Source organism: Puntigrus tetrazona, chromosome 16, assembly GCF_018831695.1.
Source record: "Puntigrus tetrazona isolate hp1 chromosome 16, ASM1883169v1, whole genome shotgun sequence".
NCBI lineage: Eukaryota > Metazoa > Chordata > Actinopteri > Cypriniformes > Cyprinidae > Puntigrus > Puntigrus tetrazona.
The window spans coordinates 3,221,226-3,241,685 of record NC_056714.1 but is presented as its reverse complement, the minus strand read 5'-3'; the positions used below and the strand labels follow the sequence as shown (position 1 = coordinate 3,241,685).

Below are 20,460 nucleotides of genomic sequence, written 5' to 3'. Positions count from 1 at the left end.
ACTCTTGCGCTTCATGACTTTATTTCAGCGTTGGCTGCCTGAGGGATCTGTTTTGATGTTAATACTTTCATCAGAGGGATTCTGAGGCGATTTTTTTCCGCGCTTTGGTCACCCATGTATATCTCATAATATTAGTGCTCGGTATTAGCTCGACGACAACTTTAAAAATCTCCGGATGTGCCGGAAATGTAAACCAGAACCTCTGGGAATTTCTGATCAAACAAAGGAACGAGAAAGCGAAAGACTAAAGTTCCGTTGTCTCGTCTGCTCTTTTTTTTTTTTTTTTTTTTTTCCTCCCTCTCTCTCCTTCTCGCTCGCCTTCGGTTCTGTCTCTCATCAAAGGTGAGAATTGTAATGTCTTTCTTCTTAACCTCAGGGGAGGAAATGGCCAGCCTTTCTCCTCAGTGGCAGAGCAGACATTATCTTCTTTTTGAAAGCAAAGGTCAAGTGCTAATTTCTCTGCTAAAGTACTTAATGTTTTCTGGCATCCATTATTAAGAGGCTCAGACTCAGAAAGGGAAAGGGAATGAGACAAGTTGGTCACAATTAAAGCAGATTTGAGCAGCCAAAGATAATGATAGAAAAGCAGAGGAAGAGGGGGAGAGCTGTGGAAATAATATGATTATTGACCGACCGTGCTGTTGGAACCGACATCAACATCTGCTTCTGGAATTAATAGGCCTTAATGCTGGAAACAGGATGTTGGAGCACACAAAATTCAATTCATGCAGCATATGCATCAGTCAAAAGCATGACAACACGTTTAAAAACGCTGTCAAAACCATAGTGACTTGGAAATTGCTTGGAAGTCCAAGTCCAGCCCAGCTTCTTCTTTCCCATCCCCACTTTCTTTTCAATAAGCCCTTTTATTTGGACAATATGGTAAAGAAACTTCTATTCCGTGCCAATTTTAAAGCAAAATGTCGTCTTTTGTGTTTCACAGAAGAAATAAAGCCTGGAATGACATTAGGGTGGATAAACTATTTTTCATTTTGAATGAACGATTTCTATAATGCAGCGCCTCGAGAAGCTGGAAGACAAATAAAAACTTTGGAGATGATGACACTGCAGACAAAGAAACAACAGCAAATACCTAGAAAAGAGGAATCGCTGTTTGAGTAAGTTAATGGACAGACTGTGATTTACAGTCCGCTGAAAGCTTCCAGCTCCAAGGTTTGCTTTATTTACGCTGTTTTCGAGGACAGATATTCCAGCTCCATGCCCAGATAAAAGAGAAAATGAAATTAACGCGCAAAGGAGTTCTGAGTCAACTAAAATGATAAAAACAAAAGGATGAAAGGAGGAAGGTAGACAGTGTCTACTTTTGCTTGTTCAAAAGACGTGTTGTTACATACGCTGATGCACGTGTACTGTCCCTTGCATTATTTTTTTGGTTTTGTGTTTCTTGGAGCTTAAATGAAACAGGCTCAGTCTCCAATTCCCCCAGAGTTAATAAGTTGAGATTTACTGCTTTGGAATCTATTCTTGCTGATCTCCAGGTCTGGCGGCAGCACTTTTAGCATAAATCATTGAACTATACTATCATTGAACAATATATAGCTATAGGAACTATATTCTCAAGGAGTTTTGTTGCCGTAACATGGCAGCAGCAGGCACAATGATATCACGCAGCGGCTGAAAACATCCAGAAATTCTTACTGAGGACTATTGTGTGATATCAATGCGCCTGCTGTGGCCATGTTATGGCAGCAAACTTCCTTGATTATTATGCCGGAATGGGAGTACAGTTCCTAATCATATCGGCCTAGAAATCGCAACTTTCGTCACGATATAACTACAGAAGATTCAAATAGGAAAAATATTGAAACTTTGTTTTGAAAGCGATGCTACTGGTCTAATTGGATTCAGTGATCTATGCTAAGCTATGCTAAAAGTGCTATCGTCAGACCTTATGATCGGGCTCAATAGGTTCAAAACGGTAAAACTTAACTTATTAACACTGGTGGAGTTGGAGAATGAGCCTATTTCCAAAAAAGTGGAGTGTTCCTTTAAAAGAAAGCCATCTGCATTTTGTTCATGTTTTGTCCTCCTTTTTTTGCCCGACGCAACAGGGTAAAAGTAATTTCATTTAGCTATGCTTGGGTTTTCAGCATCGATCTGTTAGCCGAGTGAATCCGACTGGTCAAGCGTGTGGCGGAAGAGGAAGTTCTACCTGATGAGCAGGAAGAGAGACAAATCTGTGCTTTAGCTCCACTTCACATTCACTTATTGGCTTTTGACACAAACATCCCGTATGAGTTCACATAAGGCCTGCTATGGAGAACTGTAATATTCTCTGTGTATCACTTATTCCAATTTAACTAACGGATCAACACAAGTAGAAAGGTGCTGTAGCAAGGAACGTGAAAAGGTTTACTTCAGTGTGTATGTGTATGTATGAGCGAGTTAGCCCACATCGTGAGTGACATTTCAACGAACAGATAACACTCGAAAGTGACAGTGAATTGAGCCTTCCTCAATAAAGTGACAGTTTAAAGGAGCACTTCCTTTCTCACCATATCGCCCAATAAATTGCCTCCACCACTATTTCTATTTCTGTTTGCTGTCTCTGTGTGCCTATATGAGTTTTGTGCAATACTGGGGTAAGGGGATAGGAATGTCTGCTTCGTGGTTTTATTATTATAATTATTATCATTCTCAAGAAATCGCATGGCGTTTTGGTTATACTGTTAGCAAAATCATGATCAAAATTGATGAAAAAATCATTTGTACAGCTGTTTTCAGCTCCTCTGCTGCTGATCAGAGGATGTAGTCACATTTATTATGCGATATGAAATATGAAGTGAATTCATCGTGAGTCATCAACGAAGAAACTTCCTGATGAGGGATAAGAAATGGTAATAAATATACATAACACGTGGGAGGAAATGGTATGTTTTCATGAGTCAACGTTGCAATCAGTCTAAAAGGAAAGGCATAGGACAGAATGATGGCAGAAGCACAGGAATGTTTTTATTCACTAATCACTCACAATAGAGTTCGACCAGCTTAATGCGCCAATGATATTATTTCTGTTAACGCTGTGCTATTACCTCCTTCAAAACAGAGTACAGAAATTCATTCACCATTTAGCTTGTCTACATTTAGTATTGATCATGGCGACAGTAATTCATCAAATGATCCAGTAATGGAAAACAGACTAATAATGAGATGATGAGCGCACCTTTAGAGAGCTTGAACCAGATGCGGTTAATATTCAGTGAATTCTTCTCATAATGCGGTTCTTAATGTATTCCTAATGTACACACCGCTGCGCATTTTACGGATTCTTTCAGTCATGGCACACGGGCTTCCGTTTTTTGAATTATGTAGCAGGCATTGTCACCCATGTAATAATGAGCTGCGAAAGATCCCAAGAGCTGTGACCTGAGCGTGATATCATGTACCACTCATTTACCAACAGGAAGAGTTCAAAGATCGGCCGTCGGGAGGAAAGAACTCAACGTACTCGCATATCTTTCAATACTAATGAATGAATAACATTTAGTAACGGGAAACGTGTAACAGGTGAAAGGCTACCAAAGGCCTTTGTCAAACTATACAGATCACAGCCGTTTAAAATTAATGATCTAAAGCTTTGAAATGCATTATCGTCAAGTCTTATTTGATGTTTTAACTATTGAAACAAGAGAAATGTCAGACAGAACAGAATAAAATGGTTTTAGTAAAAGTAAATGAGTAAGCTGGGTTTGATAAATGAGGTTTTCAAATGTAATGTCTTTGATATGACGAAGCGAATACAATATACCGGGGTCAGATATACACATGTGTTAGCATGCCACATGATTTAGCTATTGGCTACTTTATAACACCGCAGTCCTGACAGCATTCATTCATCACTGGATAACCTGCAGTCTATCCATATTTATCACTATTGCTCTGCATTGATTTTTTGCCATGTATTCATTTGAAGTTAAGAAAACAACCGCCTATGACATAGTGTTTAGCTCTGTGAAGTAATATTATTTTTCCAATCTCAACGTAAGGCTGTTCATTCTGCCAAAAGCACCTGAAAGCACACGTAACAGAAATACATCACGTTTAACAGAATCTGAATCAAGTTGTATCACAGAAAAGATGAATCGTTACAATCGTAGCGGTAAAATCTGACTCAATATCCTATTACTGTGCTACAGATCTGTTGAGGTTTTCAAACATCTACTCCGCTGTATTCCCTGAAGTATACAGCACTTATTTACATTCCCCAACACTTTTCAACCGCACACATAATCTGAGACACTCGAGACGCTCTCCTAAACAGCAAGCTCTCTAGTCGAGAAAGTACTGAGCAAGAGGAGTCCCCAAAGTCTCTCCAAGCATTTTAGAATTATGTTTAATTTAAGGGGAAACATCCTTTATTTATTTCTCTAGCTCTCTTTCTCTAGCTCTAACTGTCTCCCTCTCTCAAGTCTCGCTGCTCTAAAGTCTTCTCCTCCAAAGGACTGATGAAGCCTGACTGTGACATCTGGGGAAATCAAACCACGGCATCCTATGGTAAAAGAACACACTTACACGCACACACAAATGTGCACACACATGAAAGCGCACTGCTTTCAATCCGCGATTCCTCTCAACCCAACCCTGAATGCTCGAGGAGTCATATTGAGTTCTCTTTCTCCCAGGATGATAGCATTCTCTGCGGGCTTCCAGGGAAACTAGATTACAGCATTAATGACAAAACTGTGAAATTGGTTTGACAAGAATCTGGTGGAGACATGCACACTCAAGAGCGTGTGTTTAAAAATATATGCGTAAACACTTAAACGTCCAGTAAAGAAAAAAAAAAACGGTTAGGTTTTAAACAACACAAGTCTCTACCTACATTTTTGCAAAACACACGCACATTCAATTCACGTGAACACTAGTGCCAGTGAAACACAACGCAAATTATGATTGCAGGGACAGATTACATTGCATCACAAAACAGCTCCATTTTATGGCTTTTCTGCTGCAGTAAACTTGCTCTGTAACCCACCTGGTAAAACTTTTAGCACCACTCACCATTGCATTTCCAAGCTGCCACAATACATCTAACAAGCAATGTAATAGTACATGAACCGATTATCAGTTTCAGATAAAGCGAACATGCTTTTAGCACCCCTCACTAGCCATTATACTTTAAAAATGTGCCAAAATGTCTAGAAATGTGCATCAACTGTCAAAAATCAATCTTAAGAAGCGCTTACTGCATAAACCTAATACTTTAAAAACAGAGCTTCTTTTTGGTTTCCAGGTTGTCGTAAATAAGAAAATCGACCAATCGGATTGGAGCTTACTAGTTCAGTTTTGTGTGCAGTACACATCAGATGGCCTGTCTAATGACTAATCACCTTAAACTAGAAAAATGCTTTCGAATACATGCAAGAGAGGATGCAAAATGCTTCTTATGTCTCCTCTAGAGCTTGACGCTACAGATGATCAATTCCATTGTGTTGAAAAATCAAAATTTCTACTTTAGCGGTCCATTGAAGGCGACGATTAGTCATACGTTTAAAACTACATGAGGATGAGTAAATAATTCATGTTTTGGTGAATTTCCACTAGAGGTGCGCCGATCCGATATTCAGTATCGGTATCACTCCAATACTGTCATTTTATTCTGGATAGGGTCAGACAAGACCAAATCCGATATTCTGTGTATATGATCTGTAAATAAAGGTTTAAAAAATGGAAAATGAATTGGTAAATAAATGGTTTTGCATTAAAGGACTTTATCTTCGGGTATCAATCAATCAATATCGGTATCGGCAGATACTCCGAATTTTTGGTTTCAGATCGGGATCGGTTCTGAAGAAGTGGTACTTACTTTCGCACTTACAGTGATTTCTATGAATTAAATTCCCCACATCCACACAAACTCCTACCAGGTGCAACAGCGATCCTCACATGCACACACACTCATGACCTTTGTAAATGAATGCCTGTATGATGGAAATGGTCTGGAATCTCTCATGGAGGTGCTTACACTACGCTTGACCTATCGACATTCAGCAAGTGAAATTTCCTCTCAGCGGAGCGTGACCTGATAGTCAGAGCACAAAGGCCGATGGTTTACGTCAGATCTACGTTTCCCACAAGGCCAGCGAGAGAAGAACATCTCAAAATGTGAGCCGTTCAAAAAAACTGAAGTGTCTCTTTTAGCCTCTCCGTCTGTGATTCCATCCCTCCCTTCCTGTTGTTTTCGGATCTTTGTCGAAAATGTCATCTGGGATGGGTCTTGCCGAGCAGAGCTGGTGTTTAATAAGCACCCTGATTCTCTCCCATCTGCTGGTGAATGTGATGATTCTGTTTGGGCTGTAGGGTACTGGACGTGCTATCGATTTTGCAGTATCAATTGATAACTGGTGAGGAAGTGTGAGGGGGAGAATGATGAAAACAAAGAAAGGATTAAAGATTTTCTCTCCACAGAAATGGTGCTGATGATCAGCCGGGGGATCTGCGGACCTCTTTCAGAACCAGCCCTCATTTACTCTGACCTGGAAACCGAAGGATGATGTAACTGACTTTTTTTACACGGTTACTACATAGTAACATATCACAAAGGAAGAATGCATACCAAAAAAAATTGCTTAAAGATCTCACCGTTAGTTTGAGAACATATTCAAGAAATCTTTACTGCTATAATCAGATGCTTTTAAAGCAAGATATTTAAGATTTAAGATATTTAAGAAGATATTTAAATACAATTTAAATAATGTACTTTAAAACAACAGAAAGAATAAATAAAATAAAATAAAAATATTTGAGATATTAATATATAAATAATATATTAATATTTTAATATATTACTTAAGACAATACTTATATATTTTTTTTAAGACATTTTAATATAACATATTTTGGCTTCTTACAATTTAGTTATACCATAAACAAAAGCAAAATTAATTACAATATGAGCGTATAATTTTCAGTTATGATACAATTTGAATGTTTGTTTAATTTTGATTATTTACTATAAATAAATGTTAAATCAAATGAATAAAATCTCTAACCTCTCTGTTATGCCAAAAAAGTTAGTTAGTATGTATTCATCTGGGTCAGATGAATATACTATTTTTATTTTTATTTATTTTAATTTTAATTTTAAATTAATAATGAAATCTAGGCTGTGTCAAAACTGCACTTTAAATAAATGTAAATCATTCCGCTTTTGTATTTCACGAAGAAAATTCATAGCAGTTAATTAATAAATTAGGTAACTTTAATCAGTTTGGACATTACGTGATGTACGGTTCACGATAACAACAGCACAAAAAAAATTGGTGACATGAAAAAAAGAGGTTTGTGTCAATAACATAAATTCATTAATCCTTTCTTTTTAAAACTTTTTCAAGAAGTGACCAACAAGCATCAAAAAAGGTACTGACATGCACCTCATGCCTCCAGAGAACTGCTAACATTCTAAACGCCGATCCCACATTTAATATGACATTTCAGATTGGATTTATAGCATATCAGCAGAAATTCCCAAGACTACCTAGTCAGAGTGAAAGAACGACTTTCCGATATCTAGCCCTTTGGCTTTGCATCCATATTGATTTCTTGGAGCAGATTTTAAATCATGTTTCTGCAGCGAACACGTGTCTGAGTGTACATACCCTACAGTGAGATTATTCAAATTTATCAAGATGAATTATTGACTCAAGATTGAATCGTGGAACACTGGGGTCTGTCTGTGGTTCTGACCAATTCTTATACAAAGAACTTCAAAATGCACATGAAGTTTTGCATGTATTACCAGCGCCACACAAAACTGGAATTCCAATCATTTAGCCGCAGCCATCACAGATGCTACATGCACATCATGTTCACACCAGTGTTTCGTCATAATATTCCCGTCTTTGTGTTCCTGGTCTTAACAGATCAGCCTACTTAACCGAATTTGCATTTCCCACTTTGCTTAGCAACATGCGGATATCATATCAAAGACTTTTTTTAAGGCAAGTCCGATCTTATACTTCACCATTGTTCGCAGTCATACAAGCAGTGCTTCTTTTCTGCTTTAGGGAAAGACTACAATTCCCAATACTACCGGGCGACAATGGGATCTTTGGTTCACTTCATGCGTAGTCTAGTTAACATGCATACGTGTGATTTCGTGTTTTTTTGGTTTTATTTTCAATGGCCTTGAGCTCGAAAAATACTCTACATATAAATCTTTCCCAGGTCAGCCGCACAAGCAGACTCATACATATGCGACATGAGCCTCTTCATAACCCAGGAACAGAACATTTTACCCACCGATAGAGATCTTCAACTCAGCCAAGCTGAGAACGAAATCTTGTGAGCTGAAATGGAATTACCATTTGCTGCATCGCCTGCAACCTCTGAAAGCAATTCCAGTGCAACTCCTGCTGTGGAGCCAGCCGGTCTAATACTCGCTGTATTCGCTGCCAAGAGTTTGCACTTGCCCCTGTCTTAACTAATTTTATTTTTTTTCTCATTAAGATCGAATATTTGATTTGTTGCATTACCACTAGTCCTGTCCAAGGTACTCCAAAGTAAAACGTAACAGATTCGTCTTAATGCAGCCAGGTCACGTGAAAATGCGTCTAAATAGCATGGCCAATAAAAACGAAACTTAATATGGACTTTGTTTATATATATCACATGTTTGGCGTTAATATAATATACAGTTTTCATGTATGTATAATGGGAATGACAGTAAAAGCGACATGACTTGACTTGGAAAGTTGTTGGCGTACGTTATTAGACATTTGTTAAATAGTAGTATGCTTAATTGCACCGAATGTGCATTAGTGCTGTATTTAAAATTGTATATATTCAAACGTTTTAAAACTGCATTGCAGATAATATATTAAAGGTTGCTTAAGTGTATTTAAAGTGAGGCACGATTTACTTCAAAGTGCATGTTATCAATATTACAGAAATACTTGTGTGTTTCAAAGAAGATTTATTTCTGACTAAAGCACTTTATTATATTGTAGTGTATTTAATTTAAAGTTCAATTAAAATGCAGTAAATTGTAGCTCCGTGTATTCAAAGCAACAGTATATTAAGCTGTTACACTTTAACTATATTTCAAAGACATCAAAAGTAATTATTTTACATATAAATATATACTTAGGTTCCGCTTAATTTGGTCAAAAATGCACTTTTAATTGCAATTAAAATGCAATTAACCATCCCCCAAAAATTACTAACGTATTTCCATATAGTACAAGTATACCCAATTATATCTTTCTCACGAGTGACAAGCTAACATGTTTTACAAGAACCAAACAATTCTCAAATTCTGTGCATCAGTAAATCTGCATTTACTCTTTTGCTCGTGTACGGTAATCCTCCAACAGAGCTTCAGAACCTTCTGTTATTTCAGAGCCAAGAAAAAGAGCTTTAATATTCATCATATTCAAACATGTTCCGCACTTCTAGTGGTTTTGTGCTGCCCATCCTCTTATTCCTTTATTTTGGGTCTCATCAAATGGCGCAGCTTAGCTCCTATTTATACAACCGATTCTCCTGCAGTTTCATTGGCCGTTTCCACACCTGCAGTGATTCTCTGCCGTGAGACTGCTGCTGCAAATTGCAACTGCTCCAGTTTTATATCCCTGTGGCACATCTCAATCCTCAGGTCCATCACTATATCGCTACTGCACAAAACAAAACTAATTTGTTATAATCTAACATGTATTATTTACACTTACTGACTGTTTAGAAACTGACCTATTGCTAAAGAAGAAAGAAAACAAGGCTATCAATGCATTTATTATCTCAAAAGTTTTGTTGTTTTTTTTGCATTCACGAAGAATTGCAAGCGGATATGGAAAACGGTTAGACCGTAAAGGTAAGCTTTAATGAAAATGGTAACATTTCATAAAAAAATGGTTGTATTTGAGTCAATGATATTATTTGATAAACCAACAAAACAACATTGGTTTAATCAAGTAGAAATGCTTCTAACAATTGCAGGTTACCACTTTTTTTTACATTTTAGACTATAGCATCCAACGTGGTTTCATGCAATGGTAGCAGGAGGAGTTAAAAACCAGTGTTGAGTGTCCAAGTCCAGGTTTAAAACCATATTTTCACGGTGTTGGTTTAGTCAGACTTTTGGATTTGATCGTAAGTCAGACTCGATCCACTTTTTGTTTGGGTCTTGACTGCGACTTCATCAGTTGTCTTAAAGTCTTAAAGGGCGCATCGAAATTACTTTAAAAGTACATATTGGTACCTAAAATGTAGATATTAGTACTGGAATTGCACCTTTTTGTACCCAGCAATAGCTTTTGTACCATTTTTGATTAAACCTGCTCTAGGCAATGACTCTTGAGCAAGCTGGTCTTAACTACAACACTGGTTAGCATTTTGTTTGGCGGGACTGTAAAGAATTTTGATCTTTTTTTGGAACTGAAAATCACTTTTGGGTTGTAGAAAAATAGCAACATAGCTGGCTTTCTATAATTAAGTTGGAGAAGCTATATCGGTTTCAGGGGTTTTGAAGCGCTCGTGTTTGCTTGAGGTAGCTGTTAGAAGTTTAACTGACTAAAATGAGGTCAGTGTAGACTAGGTGTGTAGAAGAACAGCATAGAGATTTCAAAATGCGGCCGCAAACTGAATTCCAGAGCAGGTAATGTGTATCAGTGGTTGCAGGATGAGTATTATCAACAATACCCAAAGAGCTTTGCTTTGCCCTTTATCAGAAAAAAAAAAAAGTATGGAAATCCCTCCGACACTGCTTGCCCAGCTTTACTGGCTGCCATGAGAGAATAATAACTGACAACTATGAAATGAGTGCTTGTTGAGCAGATTTTAAATGGGAGAAGCTGTTTGGTTGTGCCTTGAAGCATAGCAAACCTTTGAGTGCGGCTATGATCACTGATCCAGAGAAAGATCAGAGCAGAGGTTCGCTTGAATAACTGAAGAGAGTAAAATGGATTTACGTGGGTTGATGGTAGCAATTAAAACTAGTCCGTGTTGTACAGGATGTTTTTTTCAATACGTGGTCTAGAGAAGAGTAAAAACGAGCGGAAACGAGAGGCAGCGCATCATGGCAGAGGCTTCAAGGTCCAGCTTATACACGAATGGAAGTACAGACACAAGAGGTAAAAAGATAGCAAAGGTAAATAAAATTGAAGCCACTGCAGAGCGCTTATAACATTAAGCTCTACCTGGGGACAAAACTGTAGGTGGGCAATTAGGGACAATATAACCGGAGATCAAGACTCCGGTGGCTATGGAGTTGAGCGTGATACAGGGAATGAGAGACGAATCCAGACTCACCGGGAAAACTTCCTGCAAAATAATACAGCGTTGCTTCCGGTGTGGGTGTAGTTGCGCAATCAGACTGCATTTTAACTAACTTGCATTACTTTAACATTTACAACTAAATATCTTCAGTGTTTTCAAATAAGCAAAGCGAGTTACTGTTTGTTCACTAACATCCCTTTCGTTCCTGAGTGAGGCATTTCCTTTGGTCTAAATACTCCTTCGGTCTTCACTTTTGGTGCAATTACCACTGGGTGTTTTTTTATTAAAAACAAATAAGCATGCCCAACCTAGGTGACAAAAATGAGAGAAAAAGCAATGCAATGCATTACTTTCCATAAAAAAGTATGCAGTAGCACAATATTGTAATGCCTTACTTTTAAACGCTTTCCCAAACACTAGCTGCTTATTTCACGTTTTCCAACACTTCCGAGTGGTTAATACTCTACCAGATTTGAAATAGCGTACTACGTGCTTTTAAACCAATTCGAAAGTGTTAACCAAATCAAATGCCATTTTTGCTTGCTTCTACAAGTACTTTTAGCGTGACTCATGTTCCACTTGACTGTTTTATTTATTTCAATGCGTGAGAAAAAAAACACATATGGAGCTGGTTATGTGATGCAAATGTCAAAATATATTAGCTTGGATATTGTGCACTATGGTAAAAAAGAGTTTTGAGGTCAAATCATAGCATTGCGCGAGAAACATGCAAAAATGCAAAAGCTATCCGCCTTTAATTATATAATTTGTGCAAAATGGAGTAAAAGTCGTTGGTATTTTAATGCATCTAGTGTAAATGTATGTTTTTGCCAAATTTTGCCAATGAGTTTATGATGGGAAATACTGTCCTCATCACGACGCATGAATTTATAAGACAGATGGGAGGCAGTAGGAATCTTTGAAGGTCCACTGGTGGCCTCTAAAACCTGGATTAACAAGCCTTTGCTGTCAAGTGCGTATAAAAAGTTCTGTGGGAGGGTAAAAAAGGTTAAATAATGAGAAGTGAGTATAAAAATGTCACACGGATACCTTTATGTGAAGTGAACTGGACTACTATCACTACTATCACTTTGAAAAGGATGTGGGCTGTGATATGGCGGCCCACTGGACAGAAACCATAACACTAATTATTTGTTATTACTGGAGATACTCCAAACTCCTGGTAGTGCAAGCGACAAGTACTCCATAGCCTGGCTCCTCTCGTGTTTCTATTGGCAAACAAGAAAGTCGTGCAAATCAAGCTTAGCTTGGAAAAAAACGTTGGTTCCGTGAGGATCTTTTTAAGCAGGTAAAGCATTTTGCAGACTTGTGCTTAGGAGTACAGCGGGAACGGCCTGTTCTTACTCATCAGTTACGTTCCATTCACAATTTATTTCTTTTAATGGCAGATTACGACTCTGTATTGCTGAAGCTAAGTGAACAAGCACTCGCAGAGGTCTTCAAAGAGTTTCCATGGACGGTGATATAACAACACACTAGGAACAACCTTGAAACACGAGATATGAAGTTTAAGCTCTGTGCTCAGCATATAAACAAATATAGATGGCAGCGATACGCTCTCTTTTGTTTCTCAAGGTCACGAATGTCCTTGATGAAGCGGGCCTGCACCGGAGGTCGTGGAATCAGCACTGGAGCAAACGAACGGTCAGCACTACCGAAGGACAGCGTACCGCCTCGCTAATGGTCTTTGAGGTTTGAGTCTGATTCATTCAATGTGCTTCTCCTGATCTGGAAACTCGAAATGGAAATTCCATCAGATGGAACAGCAACAATGATGTGAGTTTGGGCTACCTGTGAGAAAAATGGAATATTGCGTTTGATTTTGGGGTTTTTCGGTTCTGTTTGGTCCTCAAGAACACTACGAATTATAACCTGTTTTAAATATTTGCATGGAGGTGCATTTGTGTTTTATGTTCTTTTTGGTAAAATGCCTTTGTTTTGAATAAAAAAACGCAAATGGATCTGCGTGTTGCAAGCTCTTCCGCGTGCAGCGAATTTATGAGCACTTTTAGACCTTTTATCTCTTTTTTTCCCATTGCTCTTGCACACCTAACACGGTAGGGAGAAATACTTTTCTTGTCTTGATAGTCTTGGCGTGCTCATTAAGAGCGTGCCCCGGTGAATTGTACTGTTTTTGACCAGACAGCTCTTTGTTTTGACTTTGTTTATGTTGTGTTATGACCCGATCAGCTGTAGTTGTTATTGTATCTCTCTGCGGCACATCATTGTTAATATTTGTCACGAGTTAATGAGTTAATTGTTAAAGGCGGCGCAGCTTTCTTTGTCTCTGCTGCTTTCCTTCTCTCAGATGCAACTCAATTAAATATGCATGCAGTCCAATAAACAGAAGAGAAAGCAGGTATCAAAAATACCGAAGCTAAAAAATGCAAACGATTATTAAATAGCTATTTAACTATTGGTTAGTCTTATTCAAACGCCCGCACAGTATTGGTGATGTCAGCTGAAAAAAGTGTTTTGGCTTCTCTTCAGGTTCAGCAAATTATAAAATTATAAAATTATAAAAACTAAAATGTTGTGCACAATAAAAGCAAGGACATACCGTTGAGAATTCAATAGGTGTGAAAATGTAAACGGCTAATATTTATTAAAAACATTATCCAAAACATAATTTACGGAATTATTGTGCTCCAAATTAACAGAACATAAATTTTAAACGTTTTCTCTTGACGTTGCATTTGTGATTGCAAAAGCAAAAATGAAGTGTTTGCAAACTAAAAGTTTCTTAAAACTGCAAGATCATACGAACTACATGCATGCTCCCCTAAAAATAATCTGCATGTCAAAAATATTGTCGAACATTATTGAATGCAATTGATTTATACCAAAAAGCTCATTTTATGTATTAAATAAGGGAGTAATAACACTGCTAGACAACTATTACAAGTCACCACTTGTTTATATATATATATTATCGTCTATCATATCGGAACTCTTGCTAAATATCTAAATGTAAATGCGTGTGTTTTTTTAGAAATGAATCTATCCAGACGTGGAGAGAACAGTGCGAGAGAGTGAGAGAAGGGCAGCTGAAGTCACAGAGGACGGCGGGACGGTGGCTGAGAGCCAGATGTTGTCACAGACAGCTGCTTCCTAATGCAGGGACGGAGAATGTGATGACACATGCAAAAGACAGTGGCCCTCAATCCGTTTTACCATCTCCCCGTCATCCCATTCGGAGTCCTGCATTTTCCCTGCACAAGAAGAGAAGACCTCGCTTGTCCCACGCGGCTATGGGTGCAACGTTATTCACGAACCCGTGCCACTTAATACACGCCCACAAGAAGATATCCCACTGGAACTAAGAGAAATGCAATCTTTCGCACTATTTTTATGCACACACAGACAACATCCTTGCGCTCGGCGGCGAACATCAGCGTATAATGAGAAACAAAGCCACCACGAACAACAATAAGCGTAACCTATCCATGCATCTCTGCCAATTAACATCGCCGCTGCTATTTTTAACGATCCCATGGCAAATAATTGTCTAGTTAAACGGAAAAGTAGAAGATGCGATACCGTTCCCGAAGAAAGCCTGTTCTTTGAAATATAAAAAAGCATGCAATCATTTTGCGGTCATGTGTTCACAACAGCGATGGAGTCTATAGGGTAAATACACGCGGGCTGCTTTCTTATATAATCGCGTGCGAAACGCATTCTAACAATTAAAGCGCAAAAGCTGTGGATGTTTGTTCGCAGGCTTCAAATAAGTCCCTCGTGGCGCGGAGCGCACTTAGCCATTCCGCTAATTACAAACCATGCACAGCAATGATAAACTAAATTTGGAAAATCTCTCCATTATGTTGCATTAGTTCCACAGTTTAAGGCAGCGTCTGAGGAAATCGGTTATGAAAACAGGACTCGAAGGCGAAATTTCGCTGGGGTGCGTGATCGTGTGATGCTGGTGTCCCGGAGTGAGAAAAAAAACAGCTTATTACATCACATAATTAAAGAAGCTCTGGGCCACGCGTGACGGAAATCCCCGAGGTGCGTTTGACATTATTTGATTGTATTGATTGAGACTGGAAAAGAAGCGCATCAGACGGGCCTCACCCCAGAGAGCAACAGCCTTTGATACCGGCCTGCTGACGTTTTTTTGCACATTTCCTCTCGCAGGGAAATTTCCCCTTTCGTTGTTGGCTGTAATGAGACTGAAGCGAACATGTTCGCTCCTATTAAAACTACAACCTGTTAAGAAAGCGCCCGTGACTCAGTTCTGGGAGGTGAGGCTGAGCCTGGATGGCCTTCCTCAAAGCATTCATTAAATGGTTGCTAATGGCAACGGCAAGAGAACGCCTTCTACGCGCTTGAAAGCCTACTCTAAATCATGTCTAACTTTTTCTGTGATGTTTAAAACATCATCTCGCCGCAAATTCCACAATAGCATGATCCAAAACTGAAGTGCAGGCGACTAATACGCCTTCTGTACCCCACTGTGTGTGTATTAGATCACGGGTGTGCTCTGCACTGAAAAAAGCTTACCTAAAATGCTAACGTATTTCTACTATAAATATATTACTCAAAAACACAGATAATTGATTTTTGCTTTTTTTTACCAACGCACCTCATAAGGGTTAAATCGGGGGAAAAATGGCTTTGAAGGTAAACAATTACAGGTCAGTTTTATTGCATTGAATATTATTGTAACGTGAACGCTAGTATAGAATAGAATAGAATAGAATAGAATAGAATAGAATAGAATAGAATAGAATAGAATAGAATACAACATATGACCTCAGGCAACAACCGAGCAAAATATGCCACTGCAATACCTCCCAGCCAGACTTTTCTCCTCATGAAACATTAAGAATCAATATGGAACAAAAGAAATATGCAAGAGCATATTGCCTTATGCATAAGATGCAATATTCAACAGAGTATTGTAGAGTGTTTGGAGGGGCTTCGTGATCCGTCACAACCTGCACGCAACTTTGCATGCGTGATTGGGGCTCGGAAAGTTGTGCGTTTGGAAAGTAGAGTCCCCACAAACCCGCGCTGACTTTTAACTCTTTAAAAGGGGACAGATAGCACCTTTCACTTAACGCTCGAGCTTTAAGGTGGTACATTAACGCGCAGAGAGCGGCGACCCTAAAACAACAGCTGGAGCTTCGCGGCGAACGGGACAAAAGGCGTCTTGTTAAACGTGTTTTTATTTGAAAAAAAGCTCTTACCGAATCTTAACACATGTGGCATCCCGTGAGAATATCCCACACAGTAAGAGCAGCAACAGCCCAAGCCATTCTGATGAGTTACCAGAGGAGAGCACATCTTCGTGATGCCCGCGATGCGCTGCATGTCATTCCCCTGGACGGATCGTTAGATTCCCACTTATTTCTGCTTTGGAGGTGTTTTTGTTTTTTTTGTCAGCGATGTGATCACGGCATGGTCACTGAGACAGAAGAGCACACTCCATATCAGCGACGCTCCGCGTGTCCGTCTCACTGCGCAAAGGAGCAACCTTCCGACCGGGCGTCCATGTTAGAGAGAAGGGAAATCCGGGAGAAATCCATGTACGGGTGGCCTGGAAGAGCAGAGAGACACGGGGATGAGTGATGAGAGCTAGCGTAGCGGATCGCCTGACGCGCTTGGGAGGCAGGAGCGAGCGGCGACGAGGGCAGGCTGCTCGTGTAATGCTGTCTACTGCACTGCTGCACTCGCACTGACGTCGAGCCGAGAGCAAGCGCGAGCGCAACACTGACCACTCACAACATCCATTTCCTACTCTAACATGCGGAGCGTCTCGCGGATGGAACGTCTCTGTTCGCAGATATCGCGTTCAGATGACGCTTCGGCACAGCCGTTCGCCCGCACGCTCTCTGCCTACGCCGTCTCGTGCTTTCCATACATTATTATTTTTTTTTTTACATAGTTTGAGAATATAACAAACGATTGCAGTTACACCGGATGACAGCAAACCCAAAGCACCCACAGCGCACGTGCTCGAAAAATGCACTTTATTTATTCTCCCACTTCTCCCTAGTACTTTGCAAGGGTCGTGATGGATGACAGTTTGGCGGGAATGAAAATAAAACTGTGACAGCTTGGCAACGGGAATATTCTTAAAAGCGGTAAATGATCGCGATTTATCATTTTTTTTGATCGCGTTATCGCTCGCGTCACGATGAACGATTAACCGCCGAAGCCTAAAATGCGCGCGACGAAAGTAACAGTTCTTGCTTAACCCACGCAAGCGCGCGCGCGCCCTCTCTCCGGGTTGTTCCCCGCCGTTTGTTTCGGTGAAATACGAAGACGGCAAATAAGGACGCATCCGCGGCCGCACGGTGAAGCTCTTTGAGCTCTGGGGGGCCATGCGGAACCGGGAGAGGGCCTAATGAGGACGAACCCTGTGGAACTTAAATTAAAAAGACCTCGATGGTGCCCTCTACTTTGGAAAAAATAATAAATAGGCTCGGCGACGTGCACTGGAATAGATTGCCTTGAGCTCACGAGAGCGCCGGTGGCTTTCAGCACCGCGGACAGCGACGACTGTATTTCATCAGATCCGCATTCACGTCGCTTTCATGGAACGCACACTCTTTTAGGCTTTTCAGACGGATTTCGTTTCTTTTGAGAAACGCCCGAGCGTTGCACCGCAGGCCAAAGCAACAAAGCAAACGTGTGAATGCAGAAGCGCTCTGTCATTTTATTTCTCTGCAAAAATACGAGGACAATTATCGAACGCTAGAGAAACGAATCGCTTTACTTTTATAAATCTGCGTTTTCGCGCGAGGCCTCAACTACTCACCCCGGCAAGCCACGCGTTATGAAAATGATCATTTTCTCTGCTTTGACTGTAGTTTTTGTTTTCAGGTTTCTTTCTGCTCGCGCTTGTCCGCTCAAGCATCCGGGAGACGGTTTAAAGTGTATCCTTTGAGGCTGAAATGAAACGTCTCTTCATAAGTGATGGCTCCCACAAAAGTAATTCAAGTGATGCTAAAGACTCTGTCGCTGCAGTGAGACACACTATTTCTGGCAAGGGCGTATTTAATAACTTAGTGATGCTTTCCTTCACCTTCTCGGCACATACGTGCGTGGAGATTCAGAGGAGGATATGTATGTATGTGTGTGTGTGTGTGTGTGTGTGTGTGTGTGTGTGAGCAGAGAGAGAAAGAGAGAGAGAGAGGCTGTGTGGAGTGGGCGGTGCATTTTAAACTAGGATCAGTGCAGTCGTACCCGGGGTCTCAATATTCTTTTATTATTAACTTACAAGTCATCACAGCCTTCTTTGTACCAAGGTGGAGGGGGAGAAAGAAAGCCATATCTTAACACTTACAAATTCACTTTTGTTGCCAAAAGCATTAATAATGCAATTGCCTCCTCAGTTATTATTATTTGAGGTTATTTGTAAATAAGCATGCAGCAGACGATCCGTTCCGTCCCAGCTGTGAAATTAAAGCCAAACTTTAGTCGCTCCAACGTCTAAATTCCGATGTTAGTTTAAAAGCAAGGCAAGAGCTGTTAAAAGCGTGGCAGACGGTGAAGATAAACGTCCTTACCTCGGTTGTTGAGAGCAGCTCGGGTCATTGATGAAGCGCGAGTACAGTGGAGCAGTAGTTCATGTGTTCGGATGGAGGAGCTGTTTCCGCCTGCGTGGGAGGAGACACGCTCTGTCGGACGGTGAAATACGGCTCCTCGCTGAGCACAAGAATAATCGCGCTGCGCTATAATTGGAAATAAATGTATTTAATCGACGCGCGCCGTTTAAAACGTGGCGCATGGCGAGGTAACGAGGCTGGCGCTGGGTTTAACGCGCGCTTCCGCGCTGATCGCGCTACCGCACTTTAAAACAACAATCGCCTGCCAGGCGTGCGGAACTCTGGTGACTGGTATTTGATGATCTTGTCGAAGTTGGAGAGTTATCAGAATGTGCAATGCGCAGTTGATAACACAAAGATTTATGCGTTGAAGCGCGTAAAATACTAAAACGCATATCAGGCGCTTTTTGACCAATGAGATCAAGTGAAGCTCTCGCGAGGGAATTATGGAACTCCTATTTTTCATAAACGAAAAATGTCATTTAATTTGTGGCTCCCAGTGATTTCAGCTTTTATTTCATATAACGCACGCCTGGCTACTTCTGAATATGTGTATGCATGCTTGGAGTACTTTTAACATGCTGCCATTTTTATTAATAATATTTTGAGCAAATTCAAGCTTATTCTAATTTATAGCGTGATCGGGCTTTAAGCAATACTGCCCTTTTTATTTAGTGTCGTGATGTATCATATAAAATGTTATAAAGTTATCAGGCTTTTCAACATTCTTAATAATTAGAATATTAAATATATATTAGCACGCATTGTCCTCAATACCACAAAAGCTCAGTATACGCTATTATTGCCCTGAAGGTTTGTAATGTATGTAATGTAAATTATTTTAAACTGTTAAAAATTCCTCACAATTGTATAACGGTTGACTTTTAATCATCTCAATGTGGTTTTATTCTGTTGTTCCATGTGCTCCACATACATGTGTGATGCCAGTCTGCTTTCAAAAAAGTGCAGTGAAAGAGACTAATCCCTATTTGTCCTCTTCGACTGAGACGAGACGCGAAGCATGTTGTCCTCTGGACTCAAGTCTTAAATGGGCTGGTCTCTCAAAGTGTCTGATCAGAGGTATGGCCTAAATAATGAGATGGCCTTCCTTCTCAGTGAACTGCATTTCCAAAGAGCCGTGGACAGCTCTGGGGTCTTCTAAGCGACACGCTTGCTGTAGTCTCAGCTGTCGGCCTTCTAATGTGTGTGTGTGAGGAGGCCTGACTTCGTGTGGAGTGAGAGAGAAAAAGAAAGAAAGAAAGAGGAAGCAGAGAGAGGAAGTGATAGCTGTGGGGGCAAGTGTCCCACTGCTTCTCTCTCCTCTCTTTAATCATAACCAGTCTACCATATATCGGAGAGGAAACACTTTATTCACCTAATCTGCCACAGGAAGAAATACACGTTCAATGAAACACACCACTCTGGTGCAACAAAAACAATAAGACACATGGAACACAAAAGCTTACTAATAAGCAAACCAAACACTGCAAAATTGTACACGTGATATATTGAATTAAATATGCATATATATATATATATATATATATATATATATATATATATATATATGTGTGTGTGTGTGTATATATAGTATATATAAGACACACACACACACACACACACATATATATGCAGAGATAGAAAGAGTGAT

The 20,460-nt window shown here is 39.9% G+C and overlaps 1 protein-coding gene and 1 pseudogene across 1 annotated transcript in view; both read right to left on the bottom strand.

Moving 5' to 3' along the window:
• Positions 1 to 16,542, bottom strand: part of LOC122360342 (glutamate receptor ionotropic, kainate 2-like) — a 102,648-nt gene extending 86,106 nt beyond the window's left edge. Inside the window, 1 exon segment of the mRNA XM_043260862.1 lies at positions 16,446 to 16,542. Coding sequence (XP_043116797.1) covers positions 16,446 to 16,542 — 97 coding nt within the window.
• Positions 16,543 to 16,660: 118 nt separating this feature from the next.
• The window catches only part of LOC122360341, a 128,452-nt pseudogene continuing 124,652 nt past the window's right edge, over positions 16,661 to 20,460 (bottom strand).